Source organism: Coptis chinensis, chromosome 6 (assembly GCF_015680905.1).
Source record: "Coptis chinensis isolate HL-2020 chromosome 6, ASM1568090v1, whole genome shotgun sequence".
In the NCBI taxonomy this organism is placed as follows: domain Eukaryota; kingdom Viridiplantae; phylum Streptophyta; class Magnoliopsida; order Ranunculales; family Ranunculaceae; genus Coptis; species Coptis chinensis.
Genome location: NC_141461.1, coordinates 77,733,966 through 77,752,700, shown reverse-complemented (window position 1 = coordinate 77,752,700; position 18,735 = coordinate 77,733,966). Strand labels below are relative to the sequence as shown.

The following is an 18,735-nucleotide window of genomic DNA, read 5'->3' as shown; positions in this document are numbered from 1 at the left end:
TCATTCAAGGTTCTCAATCTCAAAGCGACATTTATATGAATATGAAGTTCCTTTTCAGATTGAAGTTGGTCCTTGAAAGAATGAAAATAGTGCTGATATGAGCCTCATTTGATTTAGATGAATACGTACATTACTTTGAGATCTTACCACAACTTAATTAAGAGTGTGAAATCCATACATAATTTTAAATACTACAAAAAAAAAAAATTAAAATGCTAGATTTTTTAATAACTTTTTTACAAACTGCACTAACTGAAAGTTGAACATAGCCTTACATACAAATAGTATAAAGATAAAGAGGTGAACATGGCCTTACAATTTTTTTGGTTGTTTGAAATTAAATCTATGTATATTGCTCCTAATCTCGTTAACATTAATTCCTAAGTAATTAATTCATTAGTTGTCTATAATAATTCTTGTATTAGAGATCTTAATAATAAATATTTTCCTCCCTACTATATACCACTCCATTGAAATTTTAGAATAAATACAGTTATTAGTTCCCTAATTTTTTGCTCTTTCAATTAGAGAAGATTGCCCATAATTGAAACGGGACTTTTAAACAAAAACTATTTGGATCTTCATAACTTTGCCAAGAATTATGTTACAAATCACTTATTTTTTAGCAATGGATCTTTATAACTTCGCTAAGAATTCTGTTACAAGTCACCTGTTTTTTAGCAAATTTTTTTATTTGGTAAAATATATATAAAGTTAAAATATACTCAAAACTCTTCAAAAAAGTCCCACGTGGCATTGTAGGCTATTAGAAAATGCTATCTCTCATATTAGAGTGTCACCTAGGAGAGAGAAAATTCACTCTTAGAGGTCTCTACTTTAATATATAGATAGTAGATTTTCTTGCATGCTTCTTTAGGTGTTGCCCTTCTCTAGAGAAAATCCACATGCAGGTGAGGTTCTTTTTGTTGAATGTTGTTCACAGTACATGTGAGTTCTTTTATGTGGGGATAAGAAAAATCTCACGTCTCTTCTTTTTGTATCATCTAGGAACTTGGAAGGAAGAATTGCGCCTTTTGGGATAATATAAGTGCCTAAAAACTAGACGAAATACACGTAATTGGGCTCAGAGCCCAATTTTCCATTATCCCCAAGCCCACCAGAATTTTAATTTCGCTCCAAATCCAAAAACACAGGACTTCCATCGGTAATGTAAATTTAAATTTTCATATGTAAATACAAATGTACATATGTAAAATACTATGTAAATTTACATTTAAATTTTAGGTAAAGAAAAATGTATAAATTTAAATTACCCTTTAAATTTTCATATGTAAATTTAAATTTACATATGATATGATGTCATCCCGATTTGTCACTCAATAATAAAAGATAAGAAATGAGATTTCGATATGCATAAAATGCATGGTGGTTGTTTATCCAGACAACATTCTCCATAAGACACTACAATAATTTCCTTTCCAAAACGAACAAAACCAATATTTGAAGCTAGCTTGGACAAGTGATTTATCATTTATCCATAACTAATTCCTGTGGTGCTCTATATTTTCTATGGAGGTCAGAAATACAACTTATTACTAGCAAAACCATTAGCTCTTTATCATTCGTTCTCATCAAGTTTACAAGTCTACTACCTTATTAGTTGAATAATGAATGACACAGTAGACAAGCTGGTCATCTTCCTAGCTAAGAGAGATGGTATAGACAAGCTTGTCAAGACTTTTCAGTATGTCTCCAAGCTAGTCCACTGGCATGTAGAGACCAGTCATCCTGATGGTGCCCAAAGAGCAAAGCAATGGGAGGTTGCTTCTGGCCTCAGTCGTAAAGCTTTCAGAACAGGTCGGTTTCTCACAGGCTTTAATGCTCTCCGGCGGAACCCTGGGTCAAAACCAACTTTTCGTTACCTCACCGTGCTAGCCAATGCAGGAGAGATGGTCTACTTCTTCTTTGACCATTTTCTATGGTTGGCAAGAGTTGGAGTTATAGATAAAGATTTAGCTAGAAGGATGAGTTTTATTTCTGCCTTTGGAGAAGCCTTCGGATATGTTTTCTTTGTCATATCAGACTTGATTATCATTAAGGAAGGGTTAGATGCACAAAGAGAACTCTCAAGGAAAGCAGAGCTTTCGGATGATAAGCAACTGGAGAGCATCAAGAAGATCAGAGCAGATAGACTAATGAGGTTAATGGCTATAGCAGCCAACGTCGCTGACTTTATAATCGCAGTAGCAGACATTGAACCCAACCCTATATGCAACCATGCAGTCACACTGGGAATTAGTGGCTTGGTATCTGCATGGGCTGGATGGTATAGAAATTGGCCTGTATAAACTAATTCGACAAGGAACCAACAAGAGGTGAGGTACGTATACAATATTGCTCGTTGCTGAAGGTTCTTGTTCAAGTGAGTTAACCGATTTCATCATGTGCTTGTTCATTTTAGCTCTTGCTGAATAAGGTGCAACTAATGGAAGTCCGATGGGATTAATTCAAGGTGAAACATAAACCAACTTGAGCCTTATTGCGTATGGTCAATTGGTCACTTCAAATCATTATCCTGCATAGCTTGATCAGGAAAATACAGTTATCCTACTCTATCAACTGGAAAAGCTTTCCAATTACAATCAATTCTTCACAAAATTATAAAAGGATCTAAGTTTACAGTATAACTTTTGTTTGTCACGAATAATGTAAGAATTGTTAAAAAATGAAAATCTGTTCATTCTTATGCTGTTGACGATAGGTAGAAGAATGCACATTGCAGAAGTTTCCCTTTATTAGACGTCAGAGGTTATCAATTAGATGTGAACGGCCAGCGCCACACAAAAATAATGTTTCATCTATGTCACATGGTCACTTACTGACTTACAGCAACCATTGCATCGTCAAAACCATTATAACACATCTAACTTTCCCCGTTCTTATCTGAAAGATCCCTCTGTGATAAAACTAGCAGTCAAAGATCAACATTCCAGGGAGAAATTAGTATAACAAAAACAAATTAATTGAGGGATTGATGTACATACTGAGGCAATAAGTTCCTTCAACTCTTCAATCTGCCTCATAAGATCTTCCTGTTTCATGAGAAGACCTGCCAAAATCTGCTTAAAAGAGGAAAAAGAAAAGGAGTCGACATCTAGTAGATCAACAGAGCGCTGAACCACTATAAATCTGGTAACTGACCTTTTTGATTTCCTCAAGTCCAACTTCCAAAGCCTGAATATTTTTAGAAACGAGCTCATCAACACTTCTCGGCTGCCTATGTTTAACTGGGCCACGCTGCACAGTATTTAACCTTGAGTCTGTTTTCATTCTTATTAGGGTACTGATCAAATCAGATATTGACAAAGGACGCAACCATTACTAATCCAAGAGACAAAGCTATTACATATGCTAAGAATTATAATTAAATATCAGTGACCAACTGACCACAAGGAAATATTGTGAATTCCTACCATATTAGGCACATTATCATCTAGTGAAAGCATGCTGTAACTAGCTTCATTACTGAGACTCTTTTCCATCTTGGATACTGCCTGCAAAAGATAAACGAAACAACCACCTTAGATTATAGTTGGACATTCAAGTAATCAGAGTTGCAGAATAATCACTATAAACACCACCACACACAGACACACAAAAGCAATGATGGACCACTGGGTTTACCTGCAAAAGCTCCGCAATTTCTGGATCATTCCATGGTCCTTTATCAGTCAGAAGGCAACCCCCGAATTCAGAGCATGCACAGTATCCACCAAGAAAACTTGGCAAGGTACTGTAACAAAAAAAAAAAAAAAATCAGTGAACTCTGCGTCTATGCAGCATAATTCTTTAATTAATTATAAGACAACCCTTCACTTGATATGGTATTCACTTGCACATAACATATGCTGCCCAAATACACAACTGCACAGTACCACTACTTTGTAGATATAATATTTGCACTTGCAATAGAAGAGCAACAAATATACAGAACCTATTTTCAGGTATCAATGACTAGACTCTTTTCGCATATTTAATAAACAAGAATGAATATGTTACCTTGGGTCGATGACTTCAAACAGGTTATTCTGAAAGTTGCTTCCCAAAACCTGAAAATGGACATTAAAATGATGCGTTATACAACTTAAAATGTATGTGTGAAAGAAAAAACCACACAGGAACATAAAGGAAAAAGAAATCCTGACGGCAAAGTATGGTCCTTACTTGAATCTTCGCTAATGTCCGTGGATCCAGAAAAGCTTTGAGGGCTTTCCATAAGACCCTAAAGCCAGACCCAGCATTTACAATAAAAAGTCGATGCAGAGTCTGTAAGAAATCAATTACCAAATGATGTTTTATCAAACAAGTGATTATTCCTTGTTATGAAAAGCTTAATGGGAAAGAAGGATATTCAACAACATTCTGTTAAAATTTTATAATCCTCTGCACCCGTTGCAGATCTAAAGATGATCTACTCCAGTGTTGCAGACTTGCAGCTAAGCCAAATGCATTTAAAAGAAAGCAAAACAGAAATTTGCCAAAGAGAAATCTGAAACACCTACTGGACACATTTATTACAATGAGATCCTGGTGAAGATACGGTGCGACTTAAGATACTTAAGAGTGTAACTTCTTTTATATTCATACAATCTGATGGGCATCTCTCTTCGTAGCTTACCTCGACCAAAAAATGAAACAGGAAAGTAAACACATCCCCTATCACAAAAAGGTTATAGATTTGTCATTACAATTTACAAGAACAAAAGGCTCCAATAAACCCCAACCTACTCCACTACTATGGCAGCATCACAGACAACAAGAACAAGAGATCCTTGATGGAAATGACAAACTCCCTCTGCTCCAGACTTTCACACTGAGGCCCCTCTTATCCCTCCCCTCTAACACTTACTTCTTGAACAAATACTAAATGGGTGCAATCTCCATATCTACCTTCCCTTTGACCATCGATAGATAACTAGCAAAAAGGTCCATCCCCTTTTCTACATAAGACATGCATATGGGAAGAATATATAAACAACCACAACAACAATGGAGAAAAGAGGCTGAAAGACTCGTCATTACAGATATTTATCAAATCTTGTATGGGATACCATTACTCATATCGTGTTGTGCATCTTAAGAGCATACACATAAACAATATAAATTCATCCATTCGTTTGCATGTAGAAATACAATATATGTACCATGTAGACAAATAAATATGGAAAACATCTCTAAAACAAATAAATTGAAACAGACCACATATAATGATCATCTCTGTAACTGTAACCTTAATTGAATAAATGTCAAATAGTCCAAGAAACTTTAATTCAATCCATTTCTCATACAGAGGAACATGTATATGTGCATTGACAAGTACGTTTTCCAGTGTCTACTATTATGCACTTATGGACTTGGGGTTGTACCTATGTACATATACCTCAAAATCAACACAAAACCAAAAGAATCTGAAACCAAAGGCAGTTAAATTTTATCCTAATTTCCAGCTTCATCTCCATCAGAATTCCACCTCCCAATTCTCAGCATCATCATCATCAGTAAGTTAGCAAAATAGTAAGGGAAACCTATAAGAATGACACACTAACGTGATACTTTGAACAGATGAAAAAAGACAAAATATTTCTTGAAATCCTTGGAAAACCTAAGAGAACCAAACTCTCAAATTATACTAATTTAGTTAAAGTTGCATTAGACCTTTCTTCAAAAGTTTGTGTACAGTCCATATATGATATATGTACATCGTAAAGAAGATGAAAAAAGGGTTCTATAAGGAATTAAAAATGTGCAAATTCTATGTAACTCCTGTACAATAGTGTATCATTAGTTGTCCTGTATCATACACAATGTATCCATTATAGTATGGTATAGGTAAAAGTAAAACCTATGTTACATGGACACACCATATTTTGAAAATAATTTGTGACAGGCACATATTGTGACATACCCCAATTTTTTATATTTTGCCATGTTAGACACTTCATATCCGTGTCAAATATGGACACGCGTATCCGTGTCAATGTAACTTAGGGTAAAACTGATATGTCTGTGGGATATATATCACTTAGATTAAAATGTGTACAGGATCCTACGCCATAAAATCTGACAGTTATGCCATCAGAAATAAACAATTAACAAAAGCAAAAAACATTGTATTTATCCACTTTATGTTTATATATCGTTAAAATAAGTCAAGGGCCATTGACCAGTAGAAGAAAGCTACTTTTGAAGGGACCACAGATCCTAGATTTTAAAAGTGATGATATTCAAAAGTGGAAAGGCCCTAAGAAAGTTGCCAAAATCCTAATGGAATTTTGTAGTAACCTAGTCATTGAAGATGGCAAGTCACTAACCGCCTCTAATTCAATTTGTTACAAAAGAGAATGTCCCAGAAAAGGTTCCCGACCGTAACGTTACAGCAAGATGCAATTTAAGGATAGAGATTAAAAGTAGACTAAGGAAACCCATAAAGAGCATACTTGATCAGCACCACCTATCCTCCAATAAGTAGATCCAATTCCCTAACAATAAAGTAGCGATGCACTAGAAACTTCAGTATCCCAACCCAGAAACCATAACCATAAGGAATCCTAGAGGCCTGCTCCAGCAGGATGAATGATAGCACCCAAGATTCACTCTAGGCTCCATGTACGTCCTGTACCTCATGAACATTGAAAATCTTATTCTTGTCGAGATTGATCTCCAGACCAAAGACTGAAAACAAAACCATGCCCCTCAACAATCAACATCCTCATTTGACTGATATCATGGCATAAAAGAAGAACAGTGTTACCTGCAAAGTGAAGATGTAAATGCAGACTCCCAACACCCTAAACCTATCTGACATTTCAAGACTTTTAGATCTTTCAATCATTCTACCTGGAAACTTGACCACAAATTAAAGAGTACATAAGTTAATAGTAACCTTACCTAATAGGCTAATAACCTTTGAATTCCTTAAAATGTCATTGATGGAACACAGACAAGATAGAGAAGAAACATACTTCTAATCCACCCCCTCCACTTGTCTCCAAAAATCATACATCCCAAGAAAATATAAAATCTATCTCCAAAAATATAACACATTAAATTTAGCCATCAACTTAAAACTAATTGGCAATTAGTGGAGCATCCCCATGAACTATGTACTATTATGACAAGCTTTTCAATCATCCCATGTTGGACTATACTAACATCTCAACAACCCCCCTCTCATGAGTAGTGCTACTTAGCCTAACACGTGGAACAACAAATTTGGACATAAATGGGTGATGTGGAGTAAAAGGGCCTTTTGCACTAAATACATTATAGCCTATTCCGATTCCTTATTAAATTTGGGCATCCAACTCAAAACCAATTCGAGATGAGTGGAGTGGAAGGAACTATATTACTATTATGCAAGGCTTAAAAGTTTTAATTATCCCGTGTGGGACTATACTAACATCTCAACAACACATAATTGTAAGATTTTGTGAAAACCCCATACACAATGCGCAAGTATCCATTCTCTTGCCTTTCGTCTATATACTACTTAGCAATTAGATCCACATAAATATCTATCTCGCAGGCCAATAGGTTTGAAAGAAATAATATCCTGCACATTGTTAACGATTTTAGGATTAAACAGTGAGAGTTATGTTGAAGATGTTGAGGACAGTCACCAGAAAGGTCACACATCGACAAAAAAAATCTTTTTGACTTGAACCTTTGCGTAGTGTAATCCTACCGGGTTTACTAGCCAGTACAGTGAACACAATGTCTTGAACTGGCCAACTTTATAGTGTAAACCAAGACAACAACACACAATAACCCCTCTTAGCACTTTTGAGTTCTACGGTTGTGCCGTGAGATAATCCTGGATTCATGAGCACTCTAGAGAGTCCGCCTAAACTCTCATAGGAAACGGCCCCAATTCCACATGTGAATCTATATGGAACACCATGTTGTGTCCCACCTGATACCAAACTACAGATTCATTAAGCTCAACTTCCACAAAATGCAGGTAGCACTACTACATCATAGGGATGGGATGGAGAGATCACATGTAGTGCACCCACAGTTACCCAAGCCTGGTTTTCCCATTCAACCTAGTCCCTAGGATCTCCATTCGCATAGGTTGGGTTTCAGTCATAGTGAATGGTCTATCAAAGAGTAACATTTCACTGTTTAGAAATAACACCACTAAAGCTGTGCCGTGGTGGCAACCCAACCTATGCAAATGAAAATCCCAGGGATAGATTCAATGGAAAACTAGTTTTGGGTGACTGTGTGAGCACTGCATATGGAGATTTTCTCTATCCCACCCCTATGATGTAGTAGTGATATGTCCATTTTATGGAGGTTGAGCATTAGCTCTTATTGAATCTATATGAAGTAAGAACAGAATGAAAACTAGGGGCGGTAGACATTATATCAAGTTAAAAAGGGGTGGGTAATGTGATTCTCAACGTGACGATCATTGGACTACAATTTTCATGACATATAAAATAATCAGAGAGATGAGTATCTCTTTTCCAGACTGTTCCTTGCTGCATGTATTTGTGAGTGGAATAGTGGTCATCGAGTATATTTGTAGAAGAAATACTTCTGCTAAAGAATAGGAGTGGTGCACGTACCTCAGGATAGTTATTACTATCTATCCTTTGAATTTCCATGAAAAGTTCTCTAGCAGGCTTTGAGAAGTTGTTCATGCCCTGCAAAGAAGATACTTTTATTCAACAAAACCTTATATGATTATTGTGCATTCATGCATTACTCAATAAATAAACATGGATGTTTGTAGTAAAGAATATTAAGCACCTAAGCTGACAAGTCAAGTATAGAAAAGAAGCTCTACGAAATATTGCTATGACATATGTGGCATTTTAGTCCACCATTGCCACAGTGAAAAAAACATAAAGAGATCAATCTTGAACTTCAAAATCATATTGAATTTTTGGATATCTCCAATACCGTTTTCTGATCGTATCTTTATGTTTGAAAATCTAACAGGGACATATAACTCTTACCGGAAAAGAATATCTTGTTTCCCTCTCTCAATCTATTCCTACACTGACTCATTTTAGAGAAAAACCTACTCTGTGTGTGTGTGTTTAATTCAGAGCACCACCCCTTCTTCACAATTCCTACATACTCATTTTTCACCGTAATTGCCAGATGTGTAAGAAGGTTCACCTAAGTCGTTGGAGTTCGAACAATTTTACATTTCGTTCTGTTTCATTTTTCTTGGTAAACGATATTATAGACTTAAGAAACTACTTTTGCTTGACTGCAATCACATTTCAGTATGCAAGACAGACAAGACGAAATGACCCAATACGTTTGCCAGACTGTCGTGGCATGTATTACATGGTACTAAAACTGAAAGTATAAAAGGATTGTTCTTGTTATATATAACTGCACAAGTGCACAATATTGACAGGGAGGAATTGGTTGCATTCTAGCTTTTTGCATGTAAACTACCATCAATTTCAGTCAGTTTCATACAGACTATTACTGGGACTGGCCTCATTGAGTCCTTCAATAGATTTGATAAATACGAAAAAGCAAAAAGTCTCACCACTCCCTTAACATCCAGGATACTTGTGATGGATGCTACATGCTTCTTAGCTGCCACTGAACATGCAGGATATCTCACGTTTAATGTCTTCTCTTGTTCAGCGATGTGATATTTCAGAAAACGGTCAATTGTCGTCACTTGTAACAATCTGTTGAGATCCACCATCCCTATCCTTTCAATATATAAAGGTCTACCATATCTATCAACTCCATGAAAGCCATGTGGATAGCATTTTTTCACTTCTTTATACTCCTCGAATTTAAAATCCTGCAGTACATGCAAATAGAATAAAAGCCACAGCAAACAACTGAAATGCACAGAAAAAATCTGGCCTCAGATCAAGATTGTATTAAGTTGAGTGTGCGAAATTGGTTGTACTATAATAGCCTGCATGTTAGCAACCATGATTGAAAAGATTCACCAAAATTACCCTTAGTCATTCTAAGAGTAAGAAGGCGATAACCAGGTCTTGTTTACACAAATGAAGCTGTTAAAAGAATTCCAAGAATCTGTCATCAACACTACCTAAATATTCACCTTAGAAATTGCATCTACCCCAAAATCATCACGCCACTTGAGCATTTTCAGATACATATCTTTCGCTTTTGTCAGATCAAAAGCCCTCATTTGTAAGAAACTGCAGATGGCATATGACAAGCCTTAAAAAAATTGAGTATGTTGGAACAGACCACATAAAATAAATGAATTGTACACAGGTTTTAGAGATTTCGTCAATTAATGTCCTTATAATGTAGACTTTACAATCACGTTGTAAAAGAACTAAACAAACTAATTACACATGACCATAGAAGTTTTGAAAACATTGCTGTAACTAAAAGAAACTAAAAATTCTGTGATGTAGGAAAACTTTCTTATAATGCTCATATTGTCATATTTATAGACCTGATTTGGGATCATTTAAAAAACAATTGAGAGCTTTACAACATTATCAAATTTACAAAATGATTTGGTAGCAGAACTACTCATCGATTGCCAAAAATGCATTTCAAAACATTCAGAAAAATTTTAATGTCATTATAGCTAAGCTTTTAGATTAGATTGCGTGCAGCAAATTTCCCAATTATAAAAAGAAGGAATCAAGCAATGAGCATCATTGACCTAAAATTCGAAAGTTATTATACTGAAATCCAAAAAGATCAAAACAATGACCACAATGTCCTTCTTCAGCTTCTTAGGAACTTCAGAAATGACATGGCAGGATTTTAATTTTCAAACGAAGGCATAAACAAAAAGTAGTTTCACCAAGTTATAGAAGTTCATCATAATGCACATGTTCTCCCTTCTAAAATGATGTTAGAACAGGTTACTGAAATATAATTCTTTTGGAAAGAAAGTATTAGCAAGGAGCTTTCCACAAAATTGTATATCACGGTTCTACATGCACACACCACTTATTCACTGCATTCTACCTATACCACGCCTCTATACTACAACTCTGTATATGAGTTAGAGGGCTCTTATAAAGATGACCTCATCAAAAAAATCTCTTCGGAAACCAATTTAATTCATTTTTGGCTTTTCTGACAATTGACACATCAATGTCATGAGTAACATTTATGTTTAAGGTTAAAGGGATGAGCTCTAAGGATTCTCATTATGCAATATAGTTATCCTCTTTTAGAAAATTGAGTAACCCAGCGAGCTGACTCCACAGAGAGATCCCTCATGGAAATGAAATCGTTAGTTCATCTCAATATTCAACCTGTGAGAGGTCCTAATGGATGCCATGAGAACCTCAGGAGAAAAAAAGACATGTCACTACAATGGAAACAAAAGGCGGAAAGGTGGTCACCTTGTCTGTTGCCTCTCTAAAACTAAATTTTTACTCCATAAGTACCTGTGTAACTTACCGCAAAAGTGTATGATAGTCATTGTGCTTTGTTGGTAGTTGGCCGTCAAGTAAAAGCATCCTCCGGAAAGAATCAACAAGTTCTTCATCTTTTGAAGTAAGATATTCTTGTGGAATTATCTGCATGTTCCTGCTGCTACCAGTTTTCTTCATCGAGTCTCGGAATCTTAATGGATTACAAATAACTGACTTAAAGCTTAACTTCGATGAAGACAAACTTTTGTTTTCTTCTTGTGGAAAATGCCAATGAGCTTCAAGAGGTAGGTGGAGAGAATTAGTTCTCGCTTGTTCCCCTCCTCCATCGCCTCCGGAGATAGTTATATCATTGAAAATATCTTTCGAAGGAGGCATATAAGCATTTAAGAGAAGGTGGATGACACCTCTGTTAGAAAATTAAATTTTATCTCTTCGAAGCAGTTAGAGCCACAGCTGCTGGGAGTAATCCAAAGAATCTTGAAGAACTGAAGGAGAATCTGCAATATCAACAAATGAAACCAAATCAACTCACTTTGCACCATATACTCTAAAGTAGCAAACAAATGAATAAACTAAAGAAAAATCTACCAAAAGTTAGTTTACATAATTGCAACAGTCACAGTCAGCTAATAAGAAGATAAAGAAAGATGCAGATACCTTTTACATTTAAAGAGCAAACAAGTCCATTTATTATAAATAAGGCTGTGACTGGTATGAAGAAATCTTTCTAGCAGAAAAAAAGAAGTTAAAAAAGTGATTTGGATGCTGTTACATACTCCCTTGCCATATTCCTTATCCAAAATCAATGCAAAATCACCAACCAAAACGTTGCTGCCACTACCCAAATACAAAATTTTGACTGCATTTGCCTCCATTCCATGAATTTGAAGTGGAATTTGTACAAAGACATACCATATCTTAACTTAATGAAACAAAGTGTATACGCTTTATATTAAGAACACTATAATAGTAGTGTTAAACAATATGGAGTATGCATATTACAATTAGGGAAGAAAATCCACACTCAAACTCCATTAATATTTAAAGCATCTCTTTCATGGAAGGTAGATAATAAAATAATTAGCAGTAGAAGTAGTGCAGTTAGCATTAAGCCTAGAAGTACAAGGGTCAAATTCCAGACATAAAAGCTCGTAACCCTGAATATAAAAATCATTAAGTTGCCATATTACATGTTTGGAGTAAGCAGTACTGGAAAATGCATGGATCTAAAAATCCAAAGATATAAACTAAGAAACTTTTGGGCATTACTTGTAATCGTTTCATAAAACATATAAACAATCAACTTACGGGAATTTTGGACCACGGAACACACAAGGGGAATGTTGAGAAGAAGAGTTGGATAAGTGATAATAACTTGTGAAAGAGGAGGAATCGAATGTTTTAACGTCCCCATTTTTGAAAAAAAAAAAAAAGGAGAAGAATATCGAATTTTAGATTGTTTGGAGACAAAGAAACCGCAAACCCCCCAAAAGCAACGGATCTTTTTTTATTATATATATATATATATATATCATCATCATATGCCGCTGATATTTCGACCTTTTTCATATTGGCAAATGAAATGTTAGCAGCTGGCAATATATATCGGGTAAAGAAAGGAACCAAGTATCCAGGGCCGGCTCAACCCAAATTGAGGCCTTATGCGAAAATCAGATGTGAGGCTTTTGTCAAGCCAGAAAAATGATGTGATAGGCTCTTTCTCTAACCTTTCGGGTTTTAGGATTAATTAAAAAAATATATCAATCTAGCAGCGTATTCGTAACAAAAAAACAAAAACTAAAATGACCCAATTCTAGTTCCACAGAAGAAGTTGATTAGATATGACAGATTACACAAATAAAAGGTCTATGTATGTATGAAAAAGAAATTTTTAGAGCAAGCCCAATGGAGGGCTGCTAAACCCTTGCCACATAGGATTTTTAAGGTTTTTACCTTGCCCGTTCAAATATGGCAAACCAAACCTTGAATTTCATTACAATGGTTTTTGTGTTTTGAAGTGCTAAATGATACGGACGGCACACTTTATGTCATTCGTCCATTAGTTTATAACTTAAGTTGAAATTTGTTTGGACACACGACACAATTTCTGTCGTCCGTCGAACATGGACGGTAGAAATTGTGTTGTTTGTCTCCCGAAACTTACAACTGCTAGACAATTGTGTCGTTCATCTCTCGAAACTTGCAACTGCTAGGCAAGGTCACAAATTTGACTGGATTTATCACACCAGCCAAATTTAGGAGTCTTCTAGCATCCCCATTGAAATGACTTTTTGGTGTTTGGGGTACTATATGGCTTTTAGCAACCCACATAACACCCCATTGGATTTGCTCTTATATTGCTAATCTACACTTACTACTATAGTACTATGTCATTTTGATTTACCATGGATACCACTGTCGAGGAAAAGAGCATATACGAGGGGAAGAAATTCCTGATGTCTTTAAGATTAGACTACCAAAGTTGAAGCTCTATTTAATGCCCGCTGCTAGGTGATTTATTTAAATTTTGTACTCCAGTCTCACGGTGTACTCTCCGAGTAAACTGATCTTGGATAAGCACAGGAAACACGTAAGAGAGTTATTAGAGTTGCATTCTGCTCCCTCATAGAGCAAAACTTTGTGGTACATTACCATATTCTAGATTCACATTAGGTGATGAGGTCATTTAATTTATGGATCTTACACTCTAAAGAGATCTCTGGCAAGTTTTCCAGCAAAGAGAAGCCAAACATTCAAAGTCTCAAACAACTCAAGGAACAAAATACTTGAATCAACTGCATGCATACAAGCGGCGCATAGCTGCAATTCCAACAATGTTGGAAACCTTGTAAAACATAACGAAACCAAGAAGTTCTTATAATGTGTATAGTTAAGTAAACTATCATTAGTAAACTCATTTGGAAAATTATAAAGCATGTGCCAGTTAAAAACTGAAGCAACAGTGATTTCGATTTTCTGCATTATGGAATAGGTATGGGAGAGTTAGGTTGCGAGGATTGGATGAAGTTGGAATCTTGCAAGTTTAGAGGTGGAAGAGAAAATTGACTGTAAGTAGAGCTCCCACTTCTCATCTCTTGCATGTTTGCCAGTGCAGCTACTGTACTCTTAAAAATGCCCTGTCCATCACCAGTTGTGGTTTTTCTTTCAACTCTACCTTTTATTTTCTCTTTATCTTTTACCGTTGGGAACATTTGATCAATTGTGCTCTCGCATTCCTTCACGAGCTTGGAGACAAGATCAGTGGTGAAAAAGGGTTGCTGCAATACCTTCTGAATGAAGGGTAGGCGTAAGAGACCACCAGTCCTCTTGTCATATTTCTTCAAGATCTTAGCTAACCCTGAAACATTCACCTTTTTAGTCAGTCAATGTTTTCCAAAAAATATTCATTTATCGTGTTTGAGGACTAACGAAATAGTGACAAATTAAACATTAAACCTAGTATGAAAATACTGGGACTCAGGCTCATAGCAACTCTTCAGCCCAACATTCGACAGATCTTACACAGGCACTTTCTTGGAGCATTTGAACTACATGAGTGTGTAATCTAACCAAACACAAACTACTCATGGTTTGATATTGCATTTCCAAACTGCTTGTGACCAAACTTAATCTACGTTTCTGGTGTATTCATACTAACAGAATGGTTCATTTGGTTGGTACATCCAATGAGGTTGATTTGGTGCAGGCCATCTCTTGGAAATCTAAGAATTGTGCCAATCTTCAGCGGCACTAGAATATACCCTCATGCAACTCAGAGAACAGCCTTAGGCTCCACGCACACTATCTAACTTGATTAGAACATTTTCTCGGTCAGTTGGACATTAAGTCGAGCCTCAAGCTTCATGAGTACCTGTATAATTTATATTGCTGTAGTTCACCAATAGCACCATTTCTCCATGGAAATTTATGATGTCTTTTCTGACCCTTTCCATCTCCTCTGTGTAGTCAGTATCCAGAGGTGGGTTCCCATCGGGTCCCAGTGTAGCGAGTACCCTTTGAATTCTCTGATGTAGCTCCTGCATCATCAACAATAAGATAATTAAGGTAAGGTATAAGGTAAGATCTAGAAATGTGCACTTCAGGTTCGTAACAGCTATCCTTAAACAAAATTACTTCTACTCTCAGCCAGTCTGCAAGTCGGGGTTCTAGCCAAGGCCAGATTGTCTAGCCGTCTAGGTTGCAAATCAGCAAGACATAACTTCCATGCCCAAAAAAGTCTTTTTTCTGTTGGGCTAGGTGATCTGTTCCCATTTCCAAATAGGAACAGACAAATAAAAAACGGGTGCAATTCTAGCATGAAGTAAACTGGAGGTCTCAGCAATCAGTACAAGTAAAATTGCTACAGTCCAAAATGGAGCGAAGTGGTTTAGTAATATTTTCAGAAACTTCCAAACTTTTAACTGATCTGGAGGTTTAAAGATCCCATGGATGAAGCCATGGTTCTCTTTAGTTCTACCGACTTCATTAAACTACTGTGGATTCTGATTAGATATCTTAATAAATAAATAAAACTAGGCAAATATGGGCTTCATCACAGTGCACCGATATGATGTTGAACTGGAATCATTGGTTTTGGATATGACCGTGTGTTGCAATGTAGGATGTAACGAGTAGAAGTGAATACACAAGAATATGAACATCATACTATAGTCATAATAAGCTAATTCTACAAAAATTTACAACTTGTAGCAAGGTAACATTCTTGTTTACCATCTCAGACGCCATTGCATCATGCACTACATACTTAAACACTTGTTTGCTTGACAACATGATAAACATATAATGATACAATTTTATATTCTAATTCACACAAACTTATGACATAAATTACATGAACTTACCTTGTGTCGAATAATGAAATCCTCTTCTTGTTCTACAAAAAACGAATTGAACTTGTCAATCTCAATGTTCAACAAGTACACAAACTCCGCTTCGGCCTTCTCAGACTGTGACACTCCTCCTAACAACGTGGGTGCCGAAGATATAAGCCGAACTAGCTTCTTCAAATCCTTGTAAGACAAGAATTTGTCTCGCCATTCCGGCAAGGTCTCTTGAATTTGGTGTTTCAGTCTCTTACCAAACTTCATGTCTACTCTTCACTTCAGTTACTAAACTGGAAGGCTACACTCAAGTGCACAACTATATAGAACTGAATAGAAATTCTAAAAGAATGGAGGTGTATTGCTAAAAAGGATGAACAGATTTATTACTATAAATAAAAGTAGAATATTTGAAAGCATATACTAAGCGTGATGAAAGGGTGATGAGTAGAAAACTACTAAGTAAATGAAACGTTGAAGTAAGATCTTTCATGAGCATATTCTATTGTACGTTCTTCATATTAGCATGTCCATACTTCCCAACTACTTTGTTACTTATTGGACTAGAAAATAAAAGATGTTGATATGCTCCTAAGGATAGAGACCACCCTCTCCTCTGACCACCCCCGGCCATGTCACGAACTAACCATAATGTTAGTTTCTAGTCCTCAAAATGGCATAAAATAGGTAGAATCTACTTCAATATGGAATCTTTGGAAAATCCAAAGATTATACATTAATCTATCTCGATCTTATGCACACACTCGCTGTCAGAAAAGGGTACCTTCTCTAATTCATATAGGACACAGTTTACTGACTTTACTCCAATAAATTTTGATATCTTAGAAAAATTATTAAAATTGTTATCCATATCCAATGTGAAAGGCACTAATGAATCATATTTTATTTCCATATTACTAATTTGGAGAGTTCATTTCTATGGTCACCAGCTGGTAAAATAAATCAACGTTCAAGTAGCTCTGGTGCATGACCACGTGGAGAACCAAGTCACGTATTCACGTAGCAACCATGTCGCTGGTTCAATGCGGTATGCACCATCTTCTTTGTGTTGGTGAACAACACCTTATTTAAAATTTTACCAGTTGTTACAACAACTTCACTTAAATTCGGCCTTGTAACAGTTGCACAAAATGTTTATCATTTAACAATGAACAAGTTTTTTTGGGGCAACAACTTCATAATGAAGTTGTCAACTTCCAATTTCATGTAATTCGTTATCAGCTATTTGATTAGAAGGTTTCCGACTTACGCACAAATCTAACAGTCAAGAGCTAGAGAATATTCTCAGCATGGGATGGGAATGGAGAATATGCTTTCCAGGGTTACTTAAGTTTTGCAAACAAAGAAACATGCTTTGATCCTAAACTCTTGAATTAAGGATGTGACTTGTGAAGTGCCCAAGTAATTTATTCAATGTCAAGGGAATATGCTGTAATGACCACAAAGATTCTTACTTAAATCTTTTTAAAAAAATAGACATATTCTTGTCTTCTTAAATTGTGCTGGTCTTAAAGTAAGAAAACAATAGTGGTAGACTGCCAGAAAGTCTTTATTTTAACGGTCTAAATGAATGGACTAACAAACCAATTTCTCGGTTTGGACTTCGGACAAAATCATCAAAACAAGATCTCCTGAGACTGAGTCCAATGGCCGCATCCTCCTAAAAGTAGAGTGGGAAGTGGTGGAAATTACTCTTCATCCGGATTTTACTCTCTATATATATTGTTTTTAGGAATGTGGAGTGTATTCTACGCTGATTGAAGTCGAGTAAAATGAAAACGATATAAATGGCGTGGTGCAAAAAAGAAAAAATGTCTTATTTTGTGCCATTTGAAGTGGTGTAGAATGGTTTTTATTAAAACTTTTTTTTTTTTGGTTGAAAAAAGATGAGTTTCAAACTACTCCAATGGCGTAGTATCTTACAGACTACTGGATCACCAAAACCCACTCTCTATCCTTATACCAATGTTTTGAAAACCGAACCGGTGATTGAACCGATTTTTTGTTAAAATGGTTCAACCATGGTTCGACTTGGTCGGACCAATTGATGTTTATTTAGCAATTTTTTTTTAATAATTACAATAATAAAATGAATAAATACATGTTTTAATTCAATATTAATTGGTATTATATATTAAAACGAATTTCTTATATAAGAAACACATAGTAGAATGTTGGTTTTGGAGTTTGGACTATCTGGTTTAAGTGCTAGGTTCAACTCCCCACATTATCAATTTAAAAAAAAAAAATTAATATTTATCGATTCCGATCGGACCCAGTTCAACCACCGGTCGGGTCTGGTTTTCTAAACACTGCCTTATACTACTATTTTTTGAATAACAATTGGACTCGCCCTAAAAGAGTAAAAGCAAGAACCAAAAATCGAATTCGGTGAATATCTCGATGTACCCAAAAACCGAGATATATCAAATATATCATAAATATCGGAGATATCTATTTTTTTGTTGATCAGTCAAAATTTTATTTTG

At 35.8% G+C, this 18,735-nt stretch overlaps 3 protein-coding genes across 12 annotated transcripts; 1 reads left to right on the top strand and 2 right to left on the bottom strand.

Moving 5' to 3' along the window:
- Positions 1–1,628: 1,628 nt before the first annotated feature.
- PEX11B (peroxin 11B) lies at positions 1,629–2,705 on the top strand. Its single transcript, XM_086569107.1, has 2 exons — positions 1,629–2,341; positions 2,423–2,705. The coding sequence occupies exon 1, from the start codon at positions 1,629–1,631 to the stop codon at positions 2,307–2,309; it is 681 nt and encodes a 226-aa protein (XP_086425233.1). The 3' UTR covers positions 2,310–2,341; positions 2,423–2,705.
- On the bottom strand, positions 2,601–12,880 carry LOC147494603 (Sec14p-like phosphatidylinositol transfer family protein). Of its 10 annotated transcripts, none has more exons than XR_015200054.1 (12): positions 12,693–12,879; positions 11,410–11,881; positions 10,076–10,175; positions 9,539–9,805; positions 8,595–8,672; positions 4,186–4,287; positions 4,021–4,070; positions 3,646–3,754; positions 3,435–3,515; positions 3,163–3,258; positions 3,006–3,070; positions 2,601–2,917 (listed from the first exon to the last, which is right to left on the bottom strand). XR_015200054.1 is itself a non-coding variant. In XM_086569103.1 (12 exons), exons 2-11 carry the CDS (start codon positions 11,757–11,759, stop codon positions 3,031–3,033), a joined length of 1,263 nt encoding a protein of 420 aa, XP_086425229.1. In that variant the 5' UTR covers positions 11,760–11,881; positions 12,693–12,880; the 3' UTR covers positions 2,601–2,917; positions 3,006–3,030. The 10 variants fall into 10 exon arrangements, 8 of the variants coding, with proteins under 8 accessions (XP_086425229.1, XP_086425232.1, XP_086425228.1 ...); XR_015200055.1 differs by having other exon boundaries at positions 3,006–3,080; positions 3,163–3,248; XM_086569103.1 differs by having other exon boundaries at positions 3,163–3,248; positions 12,693–12,880.
- A 1,289-nt stretch (positions 12,881–14,169) lies between these two features.
- SPX3 (SPX domain protein 3) lies at positions 14,170–16,629 on the bottom strand. The gene is made up of 3 exons (XM_086565800.1): positions 16,247–16,629; positions 15,256–15,421; positions 14,170–14,742 (listed from the first exon to the last, which is right to left on the bottom strand). The coding sequence occupies exons 1-3, from the start codon at positions 16,490–16,492 to the stop codon at positions 14,366–14,368; spliced, it is 789 nt and encodes a 262-aa protein (XP_086421926.1). The 5' UTR covers positions 16,493–16,629; the 3' UTR covers positions 14,170–14,365.
- Between the last annotated feature and the right edge of the window lie 2,106 nt (positions 16,630–18,735).